We start from the raw sequence: 23,946 nt of genomic DNA on the forward strand, positions 1-23,946 counted from the left end.
AATCGCAATTACTTGTAATCATGATTACAAGTAATTGATTACTGTAATCAAAATTGTAATCATGATTACAGCTGTAATCAAAATTTTTTTTAAAGTTGTGATCATGATTACAAGTAATTGATTACTGTAATCAACTATGTAATCATGATTACAGCTGTAATCAAACTTTGTAATCACGATTACAAGTAATTGATTACTGTAATCAATATTGTAATCATGATAACAACTGTAATCAAAATTTTTGGAAATTGTAATCATGATTACAAGTAATTGATTACTGTAATCAAAAAATGTAATCGATTATATTTTTGGCCAACTCTGGTAATTATCTGCAATTGGAACCCAACCTTACTATACCATATAAAAAGTCATATTTTTAACTATAGTTGGCAGAAGCACCTACACTCAGTTAAGCTTTTTAAATGATAGATCTGATTGCCTCTATTACACACATTTGATCAAGGGTGGTGCGAATAGCATATGCCACTGGAAGCATTATACTTATGCTATATTAAAAAATATTCAAAATTTTAGAAAATTATTGTTTTTTAATTAATCATTATTAACTCCAAAATATCTATTCTTTCAGTGCCTTATTTGTGATTTTCAGTCACTTAATTTTTACAAAGTCGTAAGTGATTCAAAGTACATAGTTGACCTAGATCAGGGGTGATTGTGCTCCGGAAAAAATCCGAATTTCCGGAATTTTCGCTAGTTGCAATCCGAAAATCCAAAGTCCATAAGTGAAATCATCGATCACATTTATATATAAAAATTCTTGTATATTTTATTTAAAAATATTAGAAATAGAATTTATACTTGGCATCTCTTTAAATATTTTTTCTGGTAGAATAATAAATGTGATTAGAGATAAAAGTAAACTTACTCATAATTATTAATTTAAATTATGCTGCATATATTTCATTTAGAATATCATGTTTGGAAAATTTCAATGATTTCAATTTATAAAGATATAAATTTTTTGAATGATTTTACTCAAGAAATTTTCAGGATTTTTGAGTTGGGCCCACAATCTCCCCTGCCTAGTTATTATGGTTGCTAATGATATAATTGGTTTAATATTTTTGTTTGAAAATTGTATTGAAAAATAATATTATGATCTTATAAAGATTTATACTTTTCATTATTTAGTGTGCTCTATGTAAGGCAAATCCTATTATTGGAGTCCGCTGGCATTGTACTGTTTGTAAGCCTCCTGAAGCAGTGGATTTCTGTGATGATTGCATGGAAAGGTATTTAAGAATAGAACATTTAATGTAAATATGCATGCTAAATAATTTATAATCATTTATCAAGCATAATGAATTAATTAATGCAAATAATATTTTAAATTACGAAATACTTTTGCTGAATTTGAATTCCTTATCCTTAATATATAGGGAGTAGCAGCAATCTGAGAAATATGGTCCTAATAGCTTGGTCAGGAGAACAGTCTAAAGTTTGGAACCCTTAATGTGAATTTTATTTTTTAGCCTATTTCTCTATATTTCAAGAAATTTAAATTAAGTAAGCAAAAAGTTTTTGCACATAATGATAAAATTAGTTTATCGAAAGATTATCTAAAAAATAATTTTTAATAATTATTTATTATTTTATTTTATAATAGATAAAAAAAAATTATTGTAAGTTATGCAGTTTTTTACATTTTTTAAAGAATGCAATTTGAACGAAATTGGATGAATAGTTTCTGAGAAATCAAATTTTAAAAAAGTCATATTTTTAAAATTCAATTTCTCAGGAACTATTTTACCCATTTCACTTAAATTTTGCTATTTAAAATTACATTCTTTAAAATGAAATAAAATATTGCATACCATACAATTCAATTATAATTAAAACAATAGAAAATAGTAAATTATGATTATAAATTATTTTTTTTGAATTGTTTGAATCTTTGGATAAATGAATTTTATAATTCTGTGCAAATTTTTTTTAAATATCTTAAGTATTTTTTGAGATATAGCGAAATATGCAAAAAGTAAAATTAACATTAAGGGGTTCAAACTATGGACAACTCACCTGACCAAAATATTAGGACCATATTTCCCATATTGTGGCTACCTCATATATTTTGAGGGTAAGAAGTCTAAAATAGGTATGTTTATACAGACAAAATATGATTTTGTAATTATTTGTACAAATTGATTTGCGATCACCTCCTGATCCAAAGTTATTATTGGATCATTTGCTCACTGTACATTGTTTTTATCAATACATATTTTTGAATGAGGACTTTGCTATAGAGTTAACAGGAAATAAATACATTAATTATAATTTATTAATAAGCAATAGAGATTTATTATACTTCGATGTTTTATTCATTCATATTAAAGTAACTATAATACTAATTGACGGGTGGATATTTGCTTTTGTTAGCAAGGCATATAAATATAATATAAATAGAGATGCATTTATATGTAAGCTGAAGTTCAAAAATTATAAGTTTCACACATAAAAAAGTATTGATTCCATAAAATAGTTTAATATTGCTCTTTTGCTACAGTTGAAACAACGAATGTGAACCTTAATATATGTATTTTTCTTTGCTTTCAGGTCATTTTACACTAATTTTAATGTAAATTGTAAAAATTTTGTGCATTACATTTACCAGTGCATTACTTTCATTAAAAACTGTTATTTATATTAGAGTTTCAAATAAAATTGTTTCACAGATATTTATTTATATCATAGTAAACTTCAAAGTTATGCAAGAACTTTTTATTCTTATGAGAAACTATGAAGAAAAAAAAAAAAGGATAAATATGACAACCGAAGCTGACCCTTCAGGGGGTACCAGCTCCGGAAGTCATAAAAGCAAAACCTTTTCTATCGAGAGAGCATGACAAAAGTCTAAAATTGCTCTCTCTGTACCCCAAAGGTTTTGCCAAAGTCCAGGAAAAGAATATAATACATAATATAAAATACACAAAGCATGGACTTATGCTTCAAGCACGCTTTTGTATGTACTATTCTTATGTACTTGTCTCGTTTTTATGTTATGTATTATATTCTTTTCCTGGACTTTGGCAAAACCTTTGAGGTACAGAAAGAGCAATTTCAGACTTTTGTCGTGCTCTCTCGATAGAAAAGGTTTTACTTTTATGACTTCCGGAACTAGTATCCCCTGAAGACGTCAGCTTCGGTTGTCATATTTATCCATTTTTTTTCATATTTCATTGTTCCAATTCCTTTTGGATTCACTGCTGCTTTGTGTGTTTTTCCATTGGAAGTATTATTTTTAAAATTTTGTATTCTTTTCTTAATTTTTATTCTTAACATATTTGATAACTTAAGGAGTTACTTTTCTTATTAAGATCCAGAATACTTTGATATCTAATTAGTGCCAACTTTTTTTTTTTTACAGCAAACACGAAGTTGGAAACCATTCCAGTGATCACAGACTTGAAGAGTTGCCAAATGCAGATTCTGTGATTCAGGAAAGTAGTTATTCAAATTTTATGGACAATGATTATAATTATTTAGATCCAAATTACATGCCTGTTACATAAAATACTAATTTTTTTTTTTTTAAGAAACTTTGTTGTAAAATAGCTGTTTGTGTGTTTATTAAAACAGTTTAATCAAAAATGTTTAGAAGACTAGTTAAGTATTCATTTCTAGTTTAGAATTCAAAATAAGAAAAAAACAAATTCATATTTTAATTTATGGGCAGATATCTAAAATCAAAGTATTTGTTTTCAGAATTTGCATGTCCTACTTTTCAGTTCTTTGCTAATTGTTCATAAATTTTTCCACATCCATCCTTAATCCCCCCCCCCCCCAGNCCCCCCCCCCCCCGCCCTAGAATCAAACCCTGTTTAAATTTGATCTTTTTTTTTTAAACATATAAAGTGTTTTTTAGAATCTTAGTATAAGAGTCAGACAAGTGATCATTTTTTGAGAAATAAATAACTATAGTTTTAGACTTAAGTATTTATTCAACATATTTTTATGAAACATATGTACATGGAATGTACAAAGGATCTCCAAATATAAAAGAAATTTTACACACATTTATTTTTTTATATAAATAAAAATTACTTTAGTTATCTACAAAATATTTATAAATTTATCTCTATACAAATAATATACATGTTTACACACATAGTATTTTTCCCCTATGTAATTAAATAATGAAAATTATTTTCAAGCAAATTTTCTGTTAAAAGTATTTAATATAAACAAAACAAATGATAAATCAAATTTCTGGACGGATAACATTTATAAATAATACTTCTTACAATATCAAGCTATACAGAATATTTTAATATTCAAGAGCAATAATATTTGAAGGCATTAATTATTCTAATAGTTATCATAAAAAAATCAGTTATAAGCAGCTAAAATTTTAATATATTCCTCATTTGAAACTGAAAATTTTGCATTAGTTTTTACTAGTACTTGGATTAATAAAATTCAATTGCAATGATATTAAAAATCGGAATAAAATACATAAAAATTAAAAGTAGCTATGTACGAAGGTTAGTAATTTGTATGCAGACATGTAACAATTTGCAACAAACAGCTTTTGAGTGCAAGCTAACTATATGTAATGCTAAAATAAATATTAAAATTTGCAACCATTAATTGCAGCTTAATGTTTCAGAATCATAAAAGATATTTTAGTGAAACTAAATTATGATATACTTCAATAAAAAGTATATACTGGTCTACAAAGTTATGAATACCCTAGTGCAATAACGCAACATTTTTTCTCTATGAAGTAAACATCATAAAATATGAAATCTAACCATTTTGTAAAAAACAAAATTGTATAAAAGGATCTAAAACTGGATTTTTGCTTTAAACCATGATATAGTTTTTATCATTAGGAATCCTAATAATACAGTGCTATAAATTGGAACGTACTTCAGTTGCTTGATAAAACAACATGTAAGCTGCTGAAGTCTGAAAAAGACAAAAAATATTACATATAAAAAGGGGTTTTAATAGCTAAACAAAATTTGACAAGCATAAAAATATTTTTCTTTTTATATATCATAATTGGAACTATAAAATCTATAACTTTCTTTTTATCACTTACTTTACAAGTATATGTTTCATAATGGCCACCCTTAATAAGTGTACTTTTAGAATTTTCAATTGAAAATTAATCATGACTAAGAAGGCGTAACTGGAAACCTGTTTGCTCTTCAGAAAATTCTGTTGAAAGGTTATTATATATCTTTCCTAGTTTAAACGACCAATAAAATTGGTTTAGGTGTTTCATTCCTGCATTTTTCTGAGTGAATTAACATTTTTCAAGAATTCTATTAATATATATGTAGGCCAGTTACAACAGAACATCCTTTGTAACTCTTTTATAGTTTTGTTCTTGTTGCTGCAAAAAAACGTATCGCTATCGACTAGGAACGGCTCTGTTGTTTAATTGATTTTAAAACTAATTTTTTAGAATATATTATGCTTTTTCTTTTCGTGTAGCTTAATTTGGATCAAGAATCATTTTAATTGTTTTACAAAAACCGTATGCTGTCACAATGCATAAAAGTGATTTATTTCAGTTTCGCTGAAACACTGGAAAGTTAAATGAACTAGATTTATGCATTTAATACTTGATATAATTTTATTTATTCTATCTATTTTTCTATAATTGTATAAAATTTAATTTGATTCTTGATTTAATAACTATTAACATTATCACAGTGAAAAATTATCAATTAATAAAAATTAATTCTTCAGATTACAACGACTAAATATAAAAAAAATCATTATGGGCTAACTAGTCATTTTGAATAATTAGATCATTCAATTTGAAAGTTAAAGTAGTCCAATACACATCCAAAATAAGACACAAAGAGCATTTTAGAATTAATAGTAATATACAGACTATTCTTGTAAGAAAAATAAATTGGCAATGAACAATTAGGTCTGTGAAAAGAATACTTATTTAAATGATTTATTTAAATAATATTTCTATTTAATTAAACTAATTCTTATAAAAATAAATGAAATACATTACCTTAATGTCTGAGGAACTGATTTCAGAAACCTCATGATCATCATATCTGAACCATTTGTTAGTTTGAGCATTGCAAAAAGCTATGTCTGTGAGAAGAAAATAAAAAAGATATGATTTATACATTATAAGTAGCATTTTCCTATTAGGGGAGTAAATAAATCAATGAATCTCAACTAACAAAAATTTTATTGTCTGATTGCTTTTGATTTCTATATTGATATAATATGCCAAAGTAAAACTAATACATATTTAAAAGCAGATATTCCTAACTACATCGTTAATGCCTGGCAAGTCTTAAGAATGGATGCCTTTTATTTTCCATTTGCACATTTTTGCAGCCAAGGAAGTTTTTTTTTTTATAAGTAATATAGTTATATGCATTTTAAATTATTAAAATGGGCTTTTAAAACCACTGTTTTAAAACATGAAGTGTAAAAACTTTCAGGGCAATGATAAGTTTATGTATTTATAACACAACTTATAATATTCAAATATTTAGTAGTTGAAAATTACAAGAATAATTTAGTGGAATCATGACGTTAAAATGTCTTGTATTTTTATACATTTAAAAAGATTTTTTAAAACTTTGACTTAATAACAGCAGATAAGTTAATAAATCTTAAATGTATAGTAAATTTAATCAAAGAGCTTTTCAAATATAAGTTTAACATTAAAAAAATGTACTTACAATGGCCACCTTCCAAAGTTCCATAATGATTCTAAAATAGAAAGAAGTTATATTGTAGATATGTCATAAAATAATAGCTATATAATAATAACACCACACTAGTAATAAAACTTACCACAATGCCATATAATGTATATTTTTGATAGTGTTCTTCTCCATTCCTCTCATAAGGCACCTCAAATGAAATATCAAAGTCTACATGTGTTTGCAGCTTTCTTCGCCAGAGACCTTCATAAGAAAATCTATTTAAAAAAAATAAAACTTTCTGAAAATTGATTCATTTTAAAATAAATTAATTAGGATAAAAATTTAAAATCAGAAATGAGGCAAAGTGAAAATCATATTCAACTTAAAGGGGAAAAATTCATCTGAGTTAAAGCAGCCATTCTATTCACATATATAAAGTGATAAAAAGTACTAAAAATTATTTATCGTGGTGATGAAAAACAAATATTTTGATATAAACAAACAAAGTTGCCACTCTACAGGAAAAGCCTGGAAAATAACAGAAATTTAAAAAATCACCTACAATAACATGGAATTTTTAATTTCTCTTTACAAACTAGATAAATACAGGGAAATTTTTCCTTATTTTATCTTTTAAAAAATGATGACCACTCAAAGGGCAATCTATTGGATATTTAAGGATAATATTTCAGCTATACTAAACTATTTCATTTACATATAGCAAAATTTGTTTTAAATTCTATGTTCAGCTCTTCCTTTTTTTTCAAAGTTTTTCCTACAATTAAAACTAGCATAGTTAGACCAATATAGCTTACACAGGAGCACAGCGATTGTGTATTTCCTCTTAATATATTGTGTATAATATGTACAGGGAAATTTTTTCTTTGAGGTAATACTTCAACCCTGTAGAAAGTATTACCTCCTTGCAAGTGTCACTGCAAACTTAGAATCTTAATTACATTATTAATATGGGAAATACAGTAAGATAATGAAAATAAAGTTTCAATGCATTAAGAATGTTAAAAAGCATAAGCAATCAAAATACCTTTTTAATTGTATGGCTAAAATCTCAGGCAGTCGACAAATTTGCAGTCTTTTTTCAGCTTCTTTCTTTTGTTTGCATCTAGGGCATTCCCATGCAGCCTCCCCAGATATTTTTTCAGATTTAAGAAAATGTTTAAAACAATCCTAATAAAAAATGTACTATAATAAGCTTTAATACATATGTATTTTCAAATATACACAAGTAAATTACAAAAGAAGTTCAAAAACTTTAATTTATTATAATTATATTAATAAGAATGAGTGTGCAATAAATTCCACTTTAATTGGTAACTCTGCCTAATGATTAGTGTTTCGAGTAGATAGCCAGCAGTATATTGTCGTTTTTACTTAACTTGCTTATGTATCTGGATTTCAATTAAAATTTTGAGTCTTTTAATTGGCACTCAAATTCTTATAAAATTTGCTAGTTTCATTTGTTTCCAGACTGCTACATGCAGAATTTAAAACTCAGATCATTTTTACACTAGCTAGTATATTTGAAGTTAAATTATTGAGCAAGATTCATTAACCAGATTTTTAAATTTGGACACGGCTCAAAATGGATGCAGCTCAAAATGCGCATTTAAGAAAATAGATGCAGAATCTTTTGCCATTTTTTTAAACTTATTTTATGAATATTATTCAAGGAAGGAGTATTCAAGGAGTATTATATAAGGAATCCAAATAAATTTGTAATGTAATGTTGTTCGTTTGCTTAAGTCACGTGTGGTACATTTGATTAAATTGGTCTTTTTTTAATTATAAAAAAAGATATTAAAAGTCAACAGTTGTTTTTTAAAAGGTTGCCACAGGTGCTATAAATTTAATATAATGGTAGTAATTTTCGTAAAGGCACATTTTAAGCATCATCTGCTTTCATAATTACGCACTTTAAGCTGTGACAGTTCTATGCCGGGTAAAAATAAAAGTTTCAACCATTTCTTGGTTAATATAAGCAGATTATTGAACAGTTGTCAATTCAAATTTAGACAAATGTAAACTAACAAACAAAAAACTTAAAGGAAAGTAATAAAATAGACGTTTTAGAAACTGCATTTTTCAAATAAAATAAAAAATAAGATTTTTTTTTAGATCTGAAATAGAAAATGTAAGGCACACTCGTAATAAATTTCTATCATTGCTGAAAATTCTCTTCTACTTGAAAATTAGTATTGCAAAATACCTCAGGGCCCCTCTGGCCCTTGTTGTCATACCAGACTTTCAATATTTATGTTCCTATTAGGTTAAAATTTATAGGATTAAATAAGTATTCAATAAAATCATACGACGAAAAGCCATACAATTGCAACACTTCAGGTGAATAACTTTTAGAATTACTGAACAACAAAAAGACCTGCATTTCTGTCTTTCTAATGTTAAATTCAAAAAATTTAAACACGAATGAATGTTCTTACTCTTAATGAACACCTGGAGTTTAATATTGGAAGAGAAAGGCAAGAGAAGACTTCAAAGCTATCTGATGTTTTCTGACAGGTTAAGCATCTGAGTGTAGATTTCAAAAGGCCTTCAAAGCTTTCAGATACTTTAGAGTCGTTATAGCTCTTATGATGTTGCCAAAATGCACCTTCATCATGACTAGGATCTAATTTTGGTATATTCTTTACTGTTCTCTATAAAGCAAACAAACAAAAATAGTTATAACTTTTTATTCTTATTTGAAACACAAAGGTAGCCCTAAAAATAGGGGTTGGATTAAATAAAACAAATAAGAAATACAAAAAACAAACATTTATTTTATTTAATATTTACATCATTTTAAGAGTTGAACATTTGCCTATTTTTATATAATTGCTAAATTGGTTTATGCAATTTTGTAGATGAAGCAGTTTGGTAAACCTATATCATACCAGCTCTCTGCCATTGTCTTTGAGAAAGTGTTGAAATTTTGCCTTTGGATGAGAATCAAATAATAACAGAGTATACAGAATTTTATTCTCGTAACTACAATAGGTGCAACGAAATAGTAAGTACTGATAAGCCTATGAGATGAAATTAAAACTGTATTAGAAGAATGCTAAGTAAAAGGAGAAGCAGCCTTTTACATTTGTTGCTTACCAATCTTCTGTAATATTTTCAATGTAACATTACACACGCATTCTATAGTCTGGATTTAAGACCTAGTGATGACTACCAGCTCCTAATTTGAAAGAACCTCTCCCAGGAGGTGTTTTAGCTGGACATGGCATGCAGTTGGTATGACATGGTGGGCACACAAAAAATTATCACAGCAAGAATGAAAATGTATCAGTTGGTTTAATGACTCAATAGGAAAAGGGGTAAATGTTTAGAATTTAAAATGATACAAACATAAATATCATTAAAAATATGCAGATCTAAAAAAATTGGGAAAAAAATCTTTTAGGGATGCCCTAATAATTTCAATTTATATATATTTGTTTTAAAAATATGAAAAAATTTAAATGTTTTTACTCTAAATGTCTCATATTAATAATTATATGATCATTTTTTTAAAAAAAATATCAGATGCCATAGTTTTATAATAATACTTAGGGTTACAAGTTTGTCAAGACCCAAATTCAAAAGAAATTTTGGGAGAAAACTGATACAGAAAAAATAAATCAATAAATGCACTTAAAGACCAATAAAGTAAAAACATATAAAAAAGATAGCTTTAGAAAAGTACTGTCAAGTTGTCATTAAAATGTAAGCGTTCAATTTAAAAAAACTCATACTTCACTAAATTTTTTAACAGTTTCTGAAAAAAAAAAACTTGAAAAAATACATTAATATTTGTCAGAAATCATTGCTGAAATTTGCGCAACGACAAACTTGCAACACTAATGAAAATGAAATGACAACTTAAATTATAAAAATAGTCATGCAATAGTTACAATAAAATAAAAAAAAACTTTTATTGTCAATGAAGAAATATATTTAATATAATCTAATCAAGAAATGATTGATGACTACCATAAGAGAAAAGAAAACTAGACAGCTAACTTTTAAAAAATAAGAGGAAAAAAGCTACCAACTTACTCTATTTAAATCAGCATGGAGCTTTTCCATTAATACAACAAAGAATTCATGGGAATCCTGCTGTTCATTTCCAATACATACAGAGAGGCATTTACTAACAGTATTCTGCAAATAAATAAAAAAAAGGTTATTTAATAAATGTTTCACATAGAGTAGTCAATATGCAAACACCTAATGATATGGGAAATGAAATAAAAGATAGCAAAATGAACTTTTTCTTTTTTTACAAATTTAAACACAAAAAAGTGTTTTTCACATTTAATTTTAGAAAAAACTTAAGATTCAATGATGTAGTTACCAACTAACATCCAAGTAACTCAGATGTAAAATTACAGCATAATTGTATTTAATCACAGTAACATAATTATTAAAAATGCACAGAACCAAACACTTTACTAACTTATGATTCAAAGATTGAATTTTCATGCTCTAGAAAGTTGTCTCAATGGTTTAAGAGGCTAACTTCAAATATACTACTTAATTGGTGCAGACAATATTGTGAAATAATACACAAAAATATACTTTTCTGGACAAAATTACCTTTTAAATGGATTCTTGACCCTCAAAATGTGAGTAGTAGTTATTTACTAGAAAATATAGTCCCAATATTTAAGGCAAAAGAAAGACCAAAAGTTTGGATTAGTACAGAAAAACTCTACTTTACATATATTAACCAATAGAGTTTTATATGAACAGACTTTTCTTGCTCATTAAATAACTAGTAAATAATTTTGAATATTCTTTTTTTTTTCTTCCTCTCCTGTAAAATATGCTTTATCAAACTTTGTTACCAAAATTCAAATTTTAAGTCAGGAAGGAGTTTTAAAATTTGAACATAGAACAAACCAAAACTATGGAAAGAAATTAAACTAAAGTTACAACATCAAAGTTTTTAACTAGTAACTAAGTTTTATGAAGCACATTATGTTGAAACAAAAAGTATTCCAAAATATTCTTTTGTTACTTATAATAATGTATAAATAAACAAATTGCATTCACATGATTCTCTGTAGGTAGGTACTTTATAAACGATGAACTAGATCTGCACATTGGGTTATTGGCATGGGTATGGGAAACATCCTTGAGGATGATCCGAAGACATGCCATCGCAATTTTGATCCTCTGCAGAGGGGATAGCTCCCCTGCAATTCTCTGTAGGAGAAAGTATAATCTCTTTTTTTGCCTGAAGGGAAGGGGTCCCTGAATCTTAATTCTCTTCTCTGAGTAATTCATGACTTTGCTGGAACTATTTGACAGAATAATAAAGTGAAATTGCACATAGATAAAAAGCTCATTTATTCAAAGATGATTTTAAGTGAAAATACTGGTAAGTGACATTGCATACTAGTACGTGACTATCCGGTCAATAGATGAAAAGTTATTAAGGTGTTAAGCTTTTTAATTTAGTAGATGAAACAAATTTTTAGTTCAGTAGCATTTTAGTATCTGCAACATTGAGTGACTAATATGAGACACTAAACTGTATCTAGCCAAAGTGAACTTTTTTTTCCTATTATGTAACACAAACATCATTCAGAATAAAACAAAGTGTTGAGTAAATATGTACAAAAAATTTTCTTTCAAGCGTAAAAATCATGGAGATAAAATGGTTTGCTCCTACCCATAAAATTTTAAGCTGAAAAATTAAATAATAATAAAAATTTTTTTTGTTTCTCTACAAACATCACTTTCCTACCCGATTCAAAACAAAAATTGAGAAAACAAAATTAAATCACCAAACATATTGCATTAAATTATTAATTACATAGGCAGTTAATCAATATGATATTAATAATTTTAAATTCAGTAAAAAGAGTGAACTAAATTCTAGAATTAATATACTAATATTAATGATATTTTGACTTTACTAAACGTTAAATAATATTTTGAAAAATTTTGTTTTTTAAACAAAAATTTTAGGAATCGGTTTGAAATCTTTTTTTTTCTTACATAATGCAAAAACTTTATATTTTAAACATTAACATTTCGTAAAGGTGTTTTCCTGGAAGAAATAGAGATAAACATCTTTTAGAATTTAGTTACTTTAAAATCTTTGGGAGAAAAAGATTTATACTGTCCCATCCACAGACTTTTCAACACTATTGCAAATTCTTCTGCGACTTCTCCGCTCATGCTTTGCCTGCTGTCTCTACAGAAAAAAATAAAATATTTTTTTTAGATCAAACATAAAAATATAAATTACAATTTTTAACAACATTAATACTTTAATTTTAGTTTAAACAAATATAGAAAATGAATGATATTTTTTATGCTATGAATTAATAAATGAAATAATAAGAAAAAATTAGTTTGTAAAAGTATTTTAAAATTTGTTGTCAAAAAATTTACCATTATGTTAAAGCATTAATAAGAAAATTTCTGTAAGCAAGATTTAATAATATCACTCTTTGTAAATTTACTAGCATGTTATTATGTAAAACAAATTAAGTCATTAAATTAAATGGAATAAAAAATTAGGAATATACTAACTTAACAATATCATCAAGATACTGATTTGATATAAAGTAGTCTACAAGAGGAAGAGTATTTGCCAAACACTGAATGACAGAATTCATGAAACAAGTATTGCCTAAATTTCGCAAGCCAGTAGCCTAAAAAAAGGGAAATATGAATATTTTGAGTTAGATACAACGATTAAGTACATTTCATTTGAAAATATTTACACACATGATGGTTTGAGGCAATACAATGATAATTGTTAAGGAGGCTTTTTAAAAATGATTTTTAAGGAAAAAAGGATGATGACCTTGTAGCTACAGAAGAATCCCAATTATCTGACACTCTCTGGAACAGACATACGTGGTTAAATCGAGGAAACCGTGGTTAAATTAAAATTGATCAATATAAATTGGGGCTATTGTCGCTTTCTAGAAGCCAAATTTCCGATTAATCAGTACAACAGTAATCAGCAGGAGTGAATAATGTGACACGAAGTGAAAAACCCTGCCAATCTTATGTGCAAAAAATCGATATCAATTTGTATACCAAACATGTTTCGTATTGAACATAATTTTTTTTAATATTTAAAACTAAATTTTCCATCAATGATAAATATCACACCTTTATCTTAATTAATTTAAGAAAAATCTTAGTTACAAGAATTGCGATGTTGGATTTTTAAACCATATGAAAACAAACCGTAACATATAATTTAAATTAGATAAATACGAAAATCGATGTTTGAAATTCAAACCAGAATCGCGATATTAGCGGATTCCAGTGCAATTTCAAAAATTCAAAATGGTGAAAATCCGCCAAACCAAAATAATCAATTGGTGGATTTCTTTCCATTTCCAGAGGAATCATATGTATGTAAGCGTCTTGGTAGCGGGAATCAGCAAAACTTTGAATATTAGATTGAGAAATCCCGGGAAAATTTTGTCGGATAACTTTTTGATTAGCGAAAGTCCAAGAACCTAGTCTTGTCCCAGAATCTTGACAAAAGCGGAATTTCCCGATATTCCTAGAAAAATCATATGCCTTGTTCTGAATTTTTGAACCAGGAAGGATAATAAAAAACCCACCAGAATTCCGAGATACAGCCAGAATACAATCACCACTGAATCAGGGAAACGTGTGACTGTATGCATAAAAAAAGGTTTTTAGAATTTGTCAGATGATCAGGCATCGGGCTATCAAGTTTATTTTGTAACACGTTTTTGTTTATTGTAATGTCATCAAATGGAAATTACAGAAAATTGTAAAATTGCCATCTTCAAAGAGTGTAGTTTATTACCATACTGCCCCAAGCTCTTTTTATTTTGAAATGTGATTAATTTAAATTATTCCTATTCTACTATTAACAATATAACTATGACAAAAGAGAAAAAAACACATATATAGTAGAAGTTTAAAGACAAAATAAAACTTACTGGACAATTTCCATAGACAGGATTCAAGTTTCTTAACCTAGCTCTGCTTAAATCTGACGAGTAAGGGGAAATTGGTCTAAAATAGTGATATTAAAATACTTAGAATGTGATAAAATTAAATTTCAACAACAAAATTATAATTTGAGGGATGACAATTTTTTGAATTACAAATAAGTTAATATAGGATTTTTTTAAATAGGTTTGCAATATAAAATTAATACTTGCATTGAAATTTAATTTTTTAAGTACTATAACTAATTATTAAAGAGGAATTTAAATAAAGTTGAATGTGCTATAATTACAATGTACAATAACTATACAGTGAACACAGCTTTCAATGCATTTATATCACATTAAGTAGCTACTTTCTATAATGAACAGTTTTTATAAACTTTAAGAATTTGTATTGCATTAATTTATCTTTTTTATTTTGGCTTTTAATATTTTATTTTGCTTTAATTAATTCTTTATTTTTCTTGACTGTATAAAATGCCGTTTTTGGAAAAAGATAAAAAAACAAATAATTTTGGGTTCACTTTTATTTTATTTTACACCAAAATCTCCTTTTAGCTCGATATATTTTGTACAGCATTTTTCCAATTTTCTTAAGCTTTCATAAGAGTACAGTTTCTGAAGGTCCTCAAAATAGGCATCAGTTCAGGTGATGGTCCCTTTATTCCACAGTCATTTTTCAAGTTTAGAAAAAATACAGGCACTAATAATATTTTTTAGTATTTGCATGCGTAATTAAATTGGATTTTACAGAACATAGTACATATAAGTTAAAATTATTGTTAATACAAATAGATTTTAGTACAGAAAAAAAATTCTACTTAGATACTTAAAAAGTAAAAGAAAGGGAGTAGAGTAACCTGACATTTAAAGAACATCTGAAACAATAAGTACTTAATAAAACATTATCATGTTTATTCTTTCTTCTATAAAAAGAAATGAAATTTTGTACGTTTTAAAGTTGTATGATAAAATCGCAAAATCGTCATCCCTTAATTTTATATATAAAAAAAAGCAAAATATATATATTACGGCGGTTTAAGACTCCTATCAAAAGCAGGAAGTTTCCGTCCGCTACTTTCTTCTTGATTTACCAACTGAGCAATATTTGGAGAAGAATGGGAGCGTACTAAGCCTCGACTCCCACTATCAGTTGAGCTTTGTCTTGAAAGAGGAACAGTGTATTCAGAATTAGGAGCTAAAACAGAAAGAAGTCAATATAAATTATTGAAAGGATTAAAATGACATAAATTAAAAACTTTAGTTTTGTCATCAATAAAAAAATATTTTTAAAATATCGAAAGAATAGCTGTAAAAGCTACAGTTGAGAGTCACATCATTAAAATTGGAAAAACCCATTAGCAGGAAGCATCGGATAATTTTATTTATAAATATTCATTAGCAAAAGAGAGATAATTAATTTTAACGTGGGTCACAAAATTTTAGGTTTTACAGATCCTTGCTGAATACAGTCAAAGAAATGCAACTAAGTCTACTTTTAAGAAAAAATAATGTTCAATCTTTAATGATTCTATATTAGTTATTCATTGTGGATCTAATGTAAAAGTTGAGGCAAATTGTAACTTTTGGAAAACAGTATATAGTTAAGGATCCTTCCTACATAACATGCAAAAGTGTTCTTAATCTCGATTTTGTCAAACATGTTCTTATTCTTGATTTTAACCAATCTGTCTGATATGTTATAGTACGTGCATAGAGAATGGAAAAAATGCCAATTGAATGGGAAGATTGTTCTATCTGTTTAATACACAAGATAGGAGACAGGCTAGACTGTAAGGACTATAGAGGAATTACTCTCTTGAACTCTTTGACATCATAGAAGACATTGACAAACATCCCGGCAGAACGACTTGTTACTTATACTAGCAGAGTAATTGGGAAATAGTGTGGATTTCAAAAATGCAGATGAGCAACAGATCAAAGAATACAACATAGATACCTTTTACCTCTTTACAGACTTTTGAACAGCTTATGATAGCATCAATAGAGTGAAATAGTATCAGGCAGGGTTGGCAAGTTTTTGACACATGACGGTTTTAACCGTCATGTCAAAAAAACCTTTGTCAAAAACCTATAGTTTTGGTAAAACTGTATTTTTATTTGAGTTTAACTGCTTATAATTTAAAATTAATTCATTTTTGGGCAATAAAATTAGAAAAAAAGTTGTTAAAAAATATTTAGATCAGATTCTTGCATTTTCCCAACATGAATATATCAAAACATACTATTTGACGTAAAATATTAGGATACTAAAAAAATTTTTCAACATTTCCAAGCATCATTTTGTTTCGCGTATTACATTACTGAAGAATGTCAAGATTGATTACTTTCATTCTTAAAATCTTGCTATGAGAAACACATGTACACATAAAAAGAAAGCCTCATAAAATAAACTTTTCTTATCAATTNCGATTTTGTCAAACATGTTCTTATTCTTGATTTTAACCAATCAGTCTGATATGTTATAGTACGTGCATAGAGAATGGAAAAAATGCCAATTGAATGGGAAGATTGTTCCATCTGTTTAATACACAAGATAGGAGACAGGCTAGACTGTAAGGACTATAGAGGAATTACTCTCTTGAACTCTTTGACATCATAGAAGACATTGACAAACATCCCGGCAGAACGACTTGTTACTTATACTAGCAGAGTAATTGGGAAATAGTGTGGATTTCAAAAAATGCAGATGAGCAACCGATCAAAGAACACAACATAGATACCTTTTACCTCTTTACAGACTTTTGAACAGCTTATGATAGCATCAATAGAGTGAAATTGTATCAGGCAGGGTTGGCAAGTTTTTGACACATGACGGTTTTAACCGGTTTTTACCGTCATGTCAAAAAAACCTTTGTCAAAAAACTATAGTTTTGATAAAACTGTATTTTTATTTGAGTTTAACTGCTTATAATTTAAAATTAATTCATTTCTGGGCAATAAAATTAGAAAAAATGTTGTTAAAAAATATTTAGAACAGATTCTTGCATTTTCCCAACATGAATACATCAAAACATACTATTTGACGTAAAATATTAGGATACTAAAAAATTTTTTCAACATTTCCAAGCATCATTTTGTTTGGCGTATTACATTACTGAAGAATGTCAAGATTGATTACTTTCATTCTTAAAATCTTGCTATGAGAAACACATGTACACATAAAAGGAAAGCCTCATAAAATAAACTTTTCTTATCAATTTTGCTTTCAATATTTTACATAGAAATGAGACATGAAAAAGCCTGGGAAATCCTTTTAGAGTTTCAATATTTCTGTATGAATGTATATCCTTCTATAGGAATACATGTATATAGTTGCAAAATCAATAGCAATCATTTACAACATTCATTTATAAAGGCAATTATGTGAAGATAATATATTGTCCGCTATATGCCATAAATTAAAGAAAACAGTAGATTTTTGATGGATTTTACCACTGTCATGTCAAAAACCAGTTTTTGACGGCAAAAACCCAACACTGGTATCAGGCAATGTCAGAGTTGGGATTCCCTAAAAAACTGGTTGACCTCCTAAGACTTAATAGAGTAAAATGCAAAGTTGGGATCAGAAGTATTTGATGCTTTCTACACTGAAAAAGGAAAGTAACAGGGAGACCCTCTGACATATCTGTTTAATTTAGCACTAAAGGAGGCAATTAGAGACTCTGGTATGCAATGCAGAACACAATTTTTGTTTAATTGTACAACTATATTTGCAGACGATATCGATATCATGGGAAGAACTAGGGCAGATACAGTAGAGGCTCTCTGTGCACTCGAGGCATGAGCAAAAAACATAGGATTGTCAGTTAAGAATGAAAAAACTAATTTAATAACAATAACAAACAGAATCACAAATCTACAACTGCTGAGAATTAACGAATATGAGTTTGAACAAGTAATATGAGTTTAAATATTTAGGCATAAAAGTAAATAATAACAATGACATAAAAACTGAAATAAAAAATAGAATCAACATGGCTATCAGATGTTATCATGGATTGAGAAACCAGTTCAAATCTAAATATATAAGTTGTGAAACAAAAATACTGTAGTACAAGACACTAGCGAGACCAATAGTTTTATATGGCACTGAATGTTGGGCTATTAACAAAGCCGATGAAGAAAAACTGATGACTCCTGAGAGAAAAATGTTAAGAAAATTTTTTGGTGCAGTAAGGGAAAATGGAACCTCAAGAATTCATTACAACTATGAATTACAATCAAAATACAAAGAACCTAACAGTAAAACTGATCAATGTTTCTCAAATAAGATGGCTAGGACACGTATTTCAATATAGCAATGAAAATCCTATTTACAAAATAACCTTCCAAATGCCCGAGGAGAAAAGAAAAAGAGGAAGACCTAGAACAAGATGGTTAGATAGAATAGAGAAGTGGTTAAAGGACTCGGGAATTAATAGATGGAAAAATATAGCATTGAATAGATCTAGATGGGGTAAACTCACTGAGACGACCTTGGCCAATAACTGGTTGTAGTGCCTTAGAAGAAGTCTGTTGTGTGATTTTTTTTATTTACATGCCTTAATAAAACACTGAACAGATTAACTTATTATTGTTTTTTTTTGTCTACTAAATACATAAAATATTTGTAGGTTTACAGTCTTGTTTATTATTTTACTAAATTACTATTTTAAGTGAACTGTTATACAGACATATTTTCACATGCTAATAGAGGTAATTTTGAGCCCTTCATTTATTACATTGATTCAAAGTTATATGCTTAAAATTGATGGCTTTATCCAGATACCTTTCCCACTCTGAAAAATAGTTCCTGCACAGATAGCTTAACATATTTTCTTTTAGCAGAAATGAAAGCCATGACAATCGAACTAGCAACAATGAAAAGATGGCTGGAATAATGCATATTCTTTATCTTTACTGACTCAATAAATTCTTTTTTTTTTTACAGACTCAATAGACTCAGTGGGCCAAAGCCTTCTTTAAATTCTTTCCCCATATTGTTCTCTTTTTTTGCAGGGTGTTTTAGTTTGTATATTGCAATTTTTAAATTTCTTTACAAAACTAAAGCAACCAACAATCGAAACGTTTATTGTTACACACATAAAAAGAATGACTATATATATGTAGTACAAGGAATGGTTTTACTTTTACAGCATTTATCTGAATTACTAGCATATTTATGAAATTGGGGACAAAAAAAAACAACAACCTTTGAATTGATTTTTGTTAACAACGGCATTCGAATTGGAGAATAACTAAAGATTAATCTATAAGCAAGGATAGTGTAGATACTACATTCTTTCTCAAGACAGCAGAATTATTACAGAACTATTATTATATAAAAAATACATAAATATATAATAACATAAATCAAACTAACCTTCATTTTGATCATGATTATTAAGGGGTCTTTTTAAACCACTATTTGCAGAAACAGTGTTTCTTGGTACAGCATCAGGTTTTGGTTCAAGCTTTTTCTTTGCTTCTTTCATTTTCCTTTCTTCTCTTAACCTAGATGAAATAAATCATTTTTTTTTAAACAATAGCACAAAAAAAAATAATATTGGGAGATCAAAAATTCCCTGATAAAGTTAATAAATAATCAATTTAAATATATAATCAATTCAATAAAATTAAATCAAAAGTGATAGAGTTGTATTTTTTGAATTTAAACTGAAGCTACAACGCATACACTATTATCTTTTAAGCAATATATTTTACAGTAAAATCTGATACCTTATTGTGAGTATAATTGTTATTAGTTTCCTTACGTGCCACAACGCATTTTTTTATTTACAACGATGTAATTTTTTTAAATCAAAATTTTACTACCATGTCAAAACACAGATCATTAGACTAATTTTCTTTCCAATAAAGGGCAAATAAAAATGAATACAATGAAAGATAAGCAAAATAAATATTTTCCAGTTCATTTTTAAGCATTATAGCCTTTATTTTTGACAGAATCAGATTTACGAGAGCTCTGATTTAATAAACAAAATTGCCTTAATCCCCACGTTATCATTACAAAAAGATAAATTAAAAAGATCAATTGTCCATCATAAGTTTTCACTTTTGAGGACTGAATGAGAGAGTTAAGTAAATTGTAACCAGGGGTCTGTCCAGGCCGAAATAACTATCGTTTAGCGGCAACCTTCACAAATTCAACTTTAGGAAAACACAAAATACTTTTTCTTAAAATGTTATTTTTGTATCCCTTAAGAAACAAAAATCCATATTTTGTGTTGATCTTTTAATATAATTTTTCACAAATTATGTCTTAAAATTTTACAAAATAGGTACCTCTCAGAAAAACCTAGATAGACCCCTGGTAACATGTAAGAGTAAACCACTTTAGTAGCAAAGGTAGTTGTTAAAATGACATGGGTAAAGATTAATATTCAGTTTAATAATTTTGTATCCAATCCTTTAACTACTTTATTATTACATAATTTAATTACTTCTGCTATTTTATTAATTGCATTGGCCTTTTGTTTCTTAGCAATATTATTAGAAGTCATTTCTAAAATCGATTATCATTGAGTAAAATAAGCTTAAATTAGCCCATGCCACGTTCCACGTATAATGTTCCACTTTTTATTTGAAAAATCTTTCAACAGATGGTTTTGCAAGTAGGGAATTAGTGAATCAAAGAAATACAATTGAATTCATGATTTTTCGTTCTCTTTATGAATAAAAAAAACTAACACTTTACAATATTTTTGAAATGAAAATTTTTACACCACCAGTCACAATCACAGATTGAAATTCGCAGATGTATATAAAATGCATACTTAGATAAAATAAATTAAAAAAGCAAAACAAAAAAACAGTAAAAAGCGTTTGCGACACTATCTGCCAGATATTTTTTGAACTAAATTCGGAAACACATTGAGTTAACTACAAAAACTTTTTTTTATTTTTACCTTTTATAAATTTTTGAAAACCTTCACTCTAATTTAGGACATTAAGTCTGCTTATAAAGGATAATTTTTTATGCTTTCGATTTTTGCTATACTGGAAAGAAATTATACATCTTTATAATTTAGGCAGACAAAGTCATGTTCAGTATGCTATTGATTTTAAATTATTAAATTTACAAACTCACTTGGTTACAAATACTCTAAATTAAACCAAAAAAAATTAAGGAACTTCTATTCAATAGATAACACATTTTTAAGAAATTAAATAATAATTAATAATAGTTGGGTTTCAAAATTAAGCTTGATTATTAAAATTCAGTTAAAACTTAAAAAGATTTAAACAACACTTTATGCAATAAGTTCATTTGCCTAAATAACAAAAATTTAAGTTAATGTGGCAGGAATGGGAAAAACATAGCAAGTTGCAGAATTTTAATACTGCACAGATTAAAAATAAACAACTCATGTTATAGAAAGAGAAAAAAAAAAAACTCAACCTTTTAACTTGCTCTAGTAAATCTTTCTTTTCTTGCTCTGCATTCATTATTTCTCTTTCTTTCTTGGCTTGAGCTTCTTTATCTATATATTCTTCAAGCCTCTAAAAATTATATAACCATAAATATCTTAAATTTCTTTAACACTATTTCGTCGTTAAAAAAAAAACACATAATAGTTTTTGGAATACTACATCAAAATCAACTTACCTTTTTCATTTTTAAATTTTCTTCTCTAACTCTTTTACATTCAGCATCTTTTTCTGTCATAGTTATATCCAACTGTTTCAACTTGTCTGCCAAAATATTTTCTTGCTTCTGTATTTCGATCCTTTTGCTTTCTTCAGCCTCTTTCTCTTTGCGAAGGCATAATTTCTCAAATTCCTGTTCCTTTATGAGACGCTCTTTGGCAATATGGAGACTATCTTGGGCCAACATCTCTTCCTTCTTTAAAGAGAGGTGAATTGCACTTTCCTGGTTCTTATTGGGTAACTTTTCTGAATGAACAGGGAATGAGCCATTAATATCGGAAGATGAGATTTTACCAGAAACATTTTTGGTTGCTTGTTGAGAAGTTGCTGAGGTAGGTTTGTTAACAGCAGGTTTTGCTTTTCTGTCAAATGAAGGAGCGGATTTAGTTTTTCTAGAGTCCACTGAATCTGAAGATGGGGAAATGTCGTTGTTCAACACAGGAAATGGAGCAGTAGATTTTTTAAAAAGTGGACTAGTCCCATTTAGGTTTTCATTCTTTTTTTCAGCAGTATTTTCATCTAAATTTGGGTACTCAACACCTAAAAGTTAGCAGAAAATAATTTACTGGAAGGAATAATTAAGCAAGCTACATGAATATTTTTTTATAAACATTTTACCAAGAAAAGTCTATTTAGAATTATTTCTGCATTTTTACCCAATTTAAATTTACATCACTGTGAAAAATTTCATGCAAATATAAAGGAAAGTTAGCTATAAAATGATTAATGATACAGTAGAATACATAATTGTAAAAAAACTGAAACATAAAACTGTTACGAAACAAGCTTGCAAGGACTAATTAAGTGGAATGCATAAACACTTTCAAATTGATGTATTCTTGATAATATTCTATTCTATCAGAGTTTTAAATAAAAACATATGGCAACACGGCAAGACTTAGTTTTAAAAGACATAGTAAAATTTAACTTTTTCAAAGTACTTTGTCAGTCATAATTTTTTATTATTTATATACTACAAATATTATTAATTTTCGAAAGGTAAGGTTACAAGGATTATTAAGTAAGGAGATGAAATGCAGCAAATGCTTTACAAAGTTTCACCTTGACCTAATAATTAAAGGTAAAAAATTGAGCACGATTGACAAGAAACTTATTCTGCTAATAGAACAATGCATTGATTATGAAAAATCTTCTAAGGATACTACCATTATACTACTTTTAAAACTTAGTTATTGTTTGTACATTAATAAAACTTAAATATTTGTTTCTGTTTTATTTAAAGGTACTAATTTCAATTTTATAAAAAAAAGTAAATTATTGTATCACTTTGTTTCAAGTTTTGGTCAAGTGAATAGATGTTTCGAGCTGTAGGCTTGGCACACAAGTTTAGCTTATTAACTTGTTTTCCCCCTTGAAATGTATATAAATTATATATATATAATTATTAGCATAGCATAAATAAAGTATTTAAAGTAATGTAAATAATAAAATCACAGATATATATATTTTACATATTGTTTTAAAACTGGTTTAATTGGACAATTTGCTTTTCTCAGGTTCAAATAAAATTAGTTTTAAAATTATTGAAGAAAAACAGTTAAACATTACTAAACGTTCTGCATAATAAAGTAATGGTTGTCATGATTTACAAACAACTGCTAAGTATTTCAAAATTTTAAGAATAACAT

At 27.5% G+C, this 23,946-nt stretch overlaps 2 protein-coding genes across 6 annotated transcripts in view; one reads left to right on the forward strand and one right to left on the reverse strand.

Annotated features, from left to right (window-relative positions):
• Positions 1 to 3,609, forward strand: part of LOC107453774 (ZZ-type zinc finger-containing protein 3) — a 16,332-nt gene extending 12,723 nt beyond the window's left edge. The window contains exons 7-8 of the mRNA XM_016070720.3: positions 1,153 to 1,253; positions 3,386 to 3,609. Of these exons, the coding sequence (XP_015926206.2) occupies positions 1,153 to 1,253; positions 3,386 to 3,530 (246 nt within the window). The 3' untranslated portion in view covers positions 3,531 to 3,609. The remainder of the gene's footprint in view (positions 1 to 1,152; positions 1,254 to 3,385) is intronic.
• Positions 3,610 to 3,939: 330 nt separating this feature from the next.
• Positions 3,940 to 23,946, reverse strand: part of LOC107453772 (ubiquitin carboxyl-terminal hydrolase 8) — a 31,951-nt gene continuing 11,944 nt past the window's right edge. For all 5 annotated transcript variants that reach the window (XM_043040462.2, XM_016070715.4, XM_016070716.4 and 2 more), the window contains exons 10-23: positions 22,257 to 22,837; positions 22,050 to 22,150; positions 20,010 to 20,140; positions 15,656 to 15,821; positions 14,612 to 14,687; positions 13,209 to 13,330; positions 12,762 to 12,867; positions 10,719 to 10,823; positions 9,116 to 9,331; positions 7,702 to 7,844; positions 6,805 to 6,931; positions 6,690 to 6,720; positions 6,002 to 6,087; positions 3,940 to 4,929 (exon numbers count right to left, since the gene is read on the reverse strand). In XM_043040462.2, coding sequence (XP_042896396.1) covers positions 4,873 to 4,929; positions 6,002 to 6,087; positions 6,690 to 6,720; positions 6,805 to 6,931; positions 7,702 to 7,844; positions 9,116 to 9,331; positions 10,719 to 10,823; positions 12,762 to 12,867; positions 13,209 to 13,330; positions 14,612 to 14,687; positions 15,656 to 15,821; positions 20,010 to 20,140; positions 22,050 to 22,150; positions 22,257 to 22,837 — 2,048 coding nt within the window. In that variant the 3' untranslated portion in view covers positions 3,940 to 4,872. The remainder of the gene's footprint in view (positions 4,930 to 6,001; positions 6,088 to 6,689; positions 6,721 to 6,804; positions 6,932 to 7,701; positions 7,845 to 9,115; positions 9,332 to 10,718; positions 10,824 to 12,761; positions 12,868 to 13,208; positions 13,331 to 14,611; positions 14,688 to 15,655; positions 15,822 to 20,009; positions 20,141 to 22,049; positions 22,151 to 22,256; positions 22,838 to 23,946) is intronic.

The sequence above is a fragment of the Parasteatoda tepidariorum genome, chromosome 1 (genome assembly GCF_043381705.1).
Source record: "Parasteatoda tepidariorum isolate YZ-2023 chromosome 1, CAS_Ptep_4.0, whole genome shotgun sequence".
Classification (NCBI taxonomy): domain Eukaryota; kingdom Metazoa; phylum Arthropoda; class Arachnida; order Araneae; family Theridiidae; genus Parasteatoda; species Parasteatoda tepidariorum.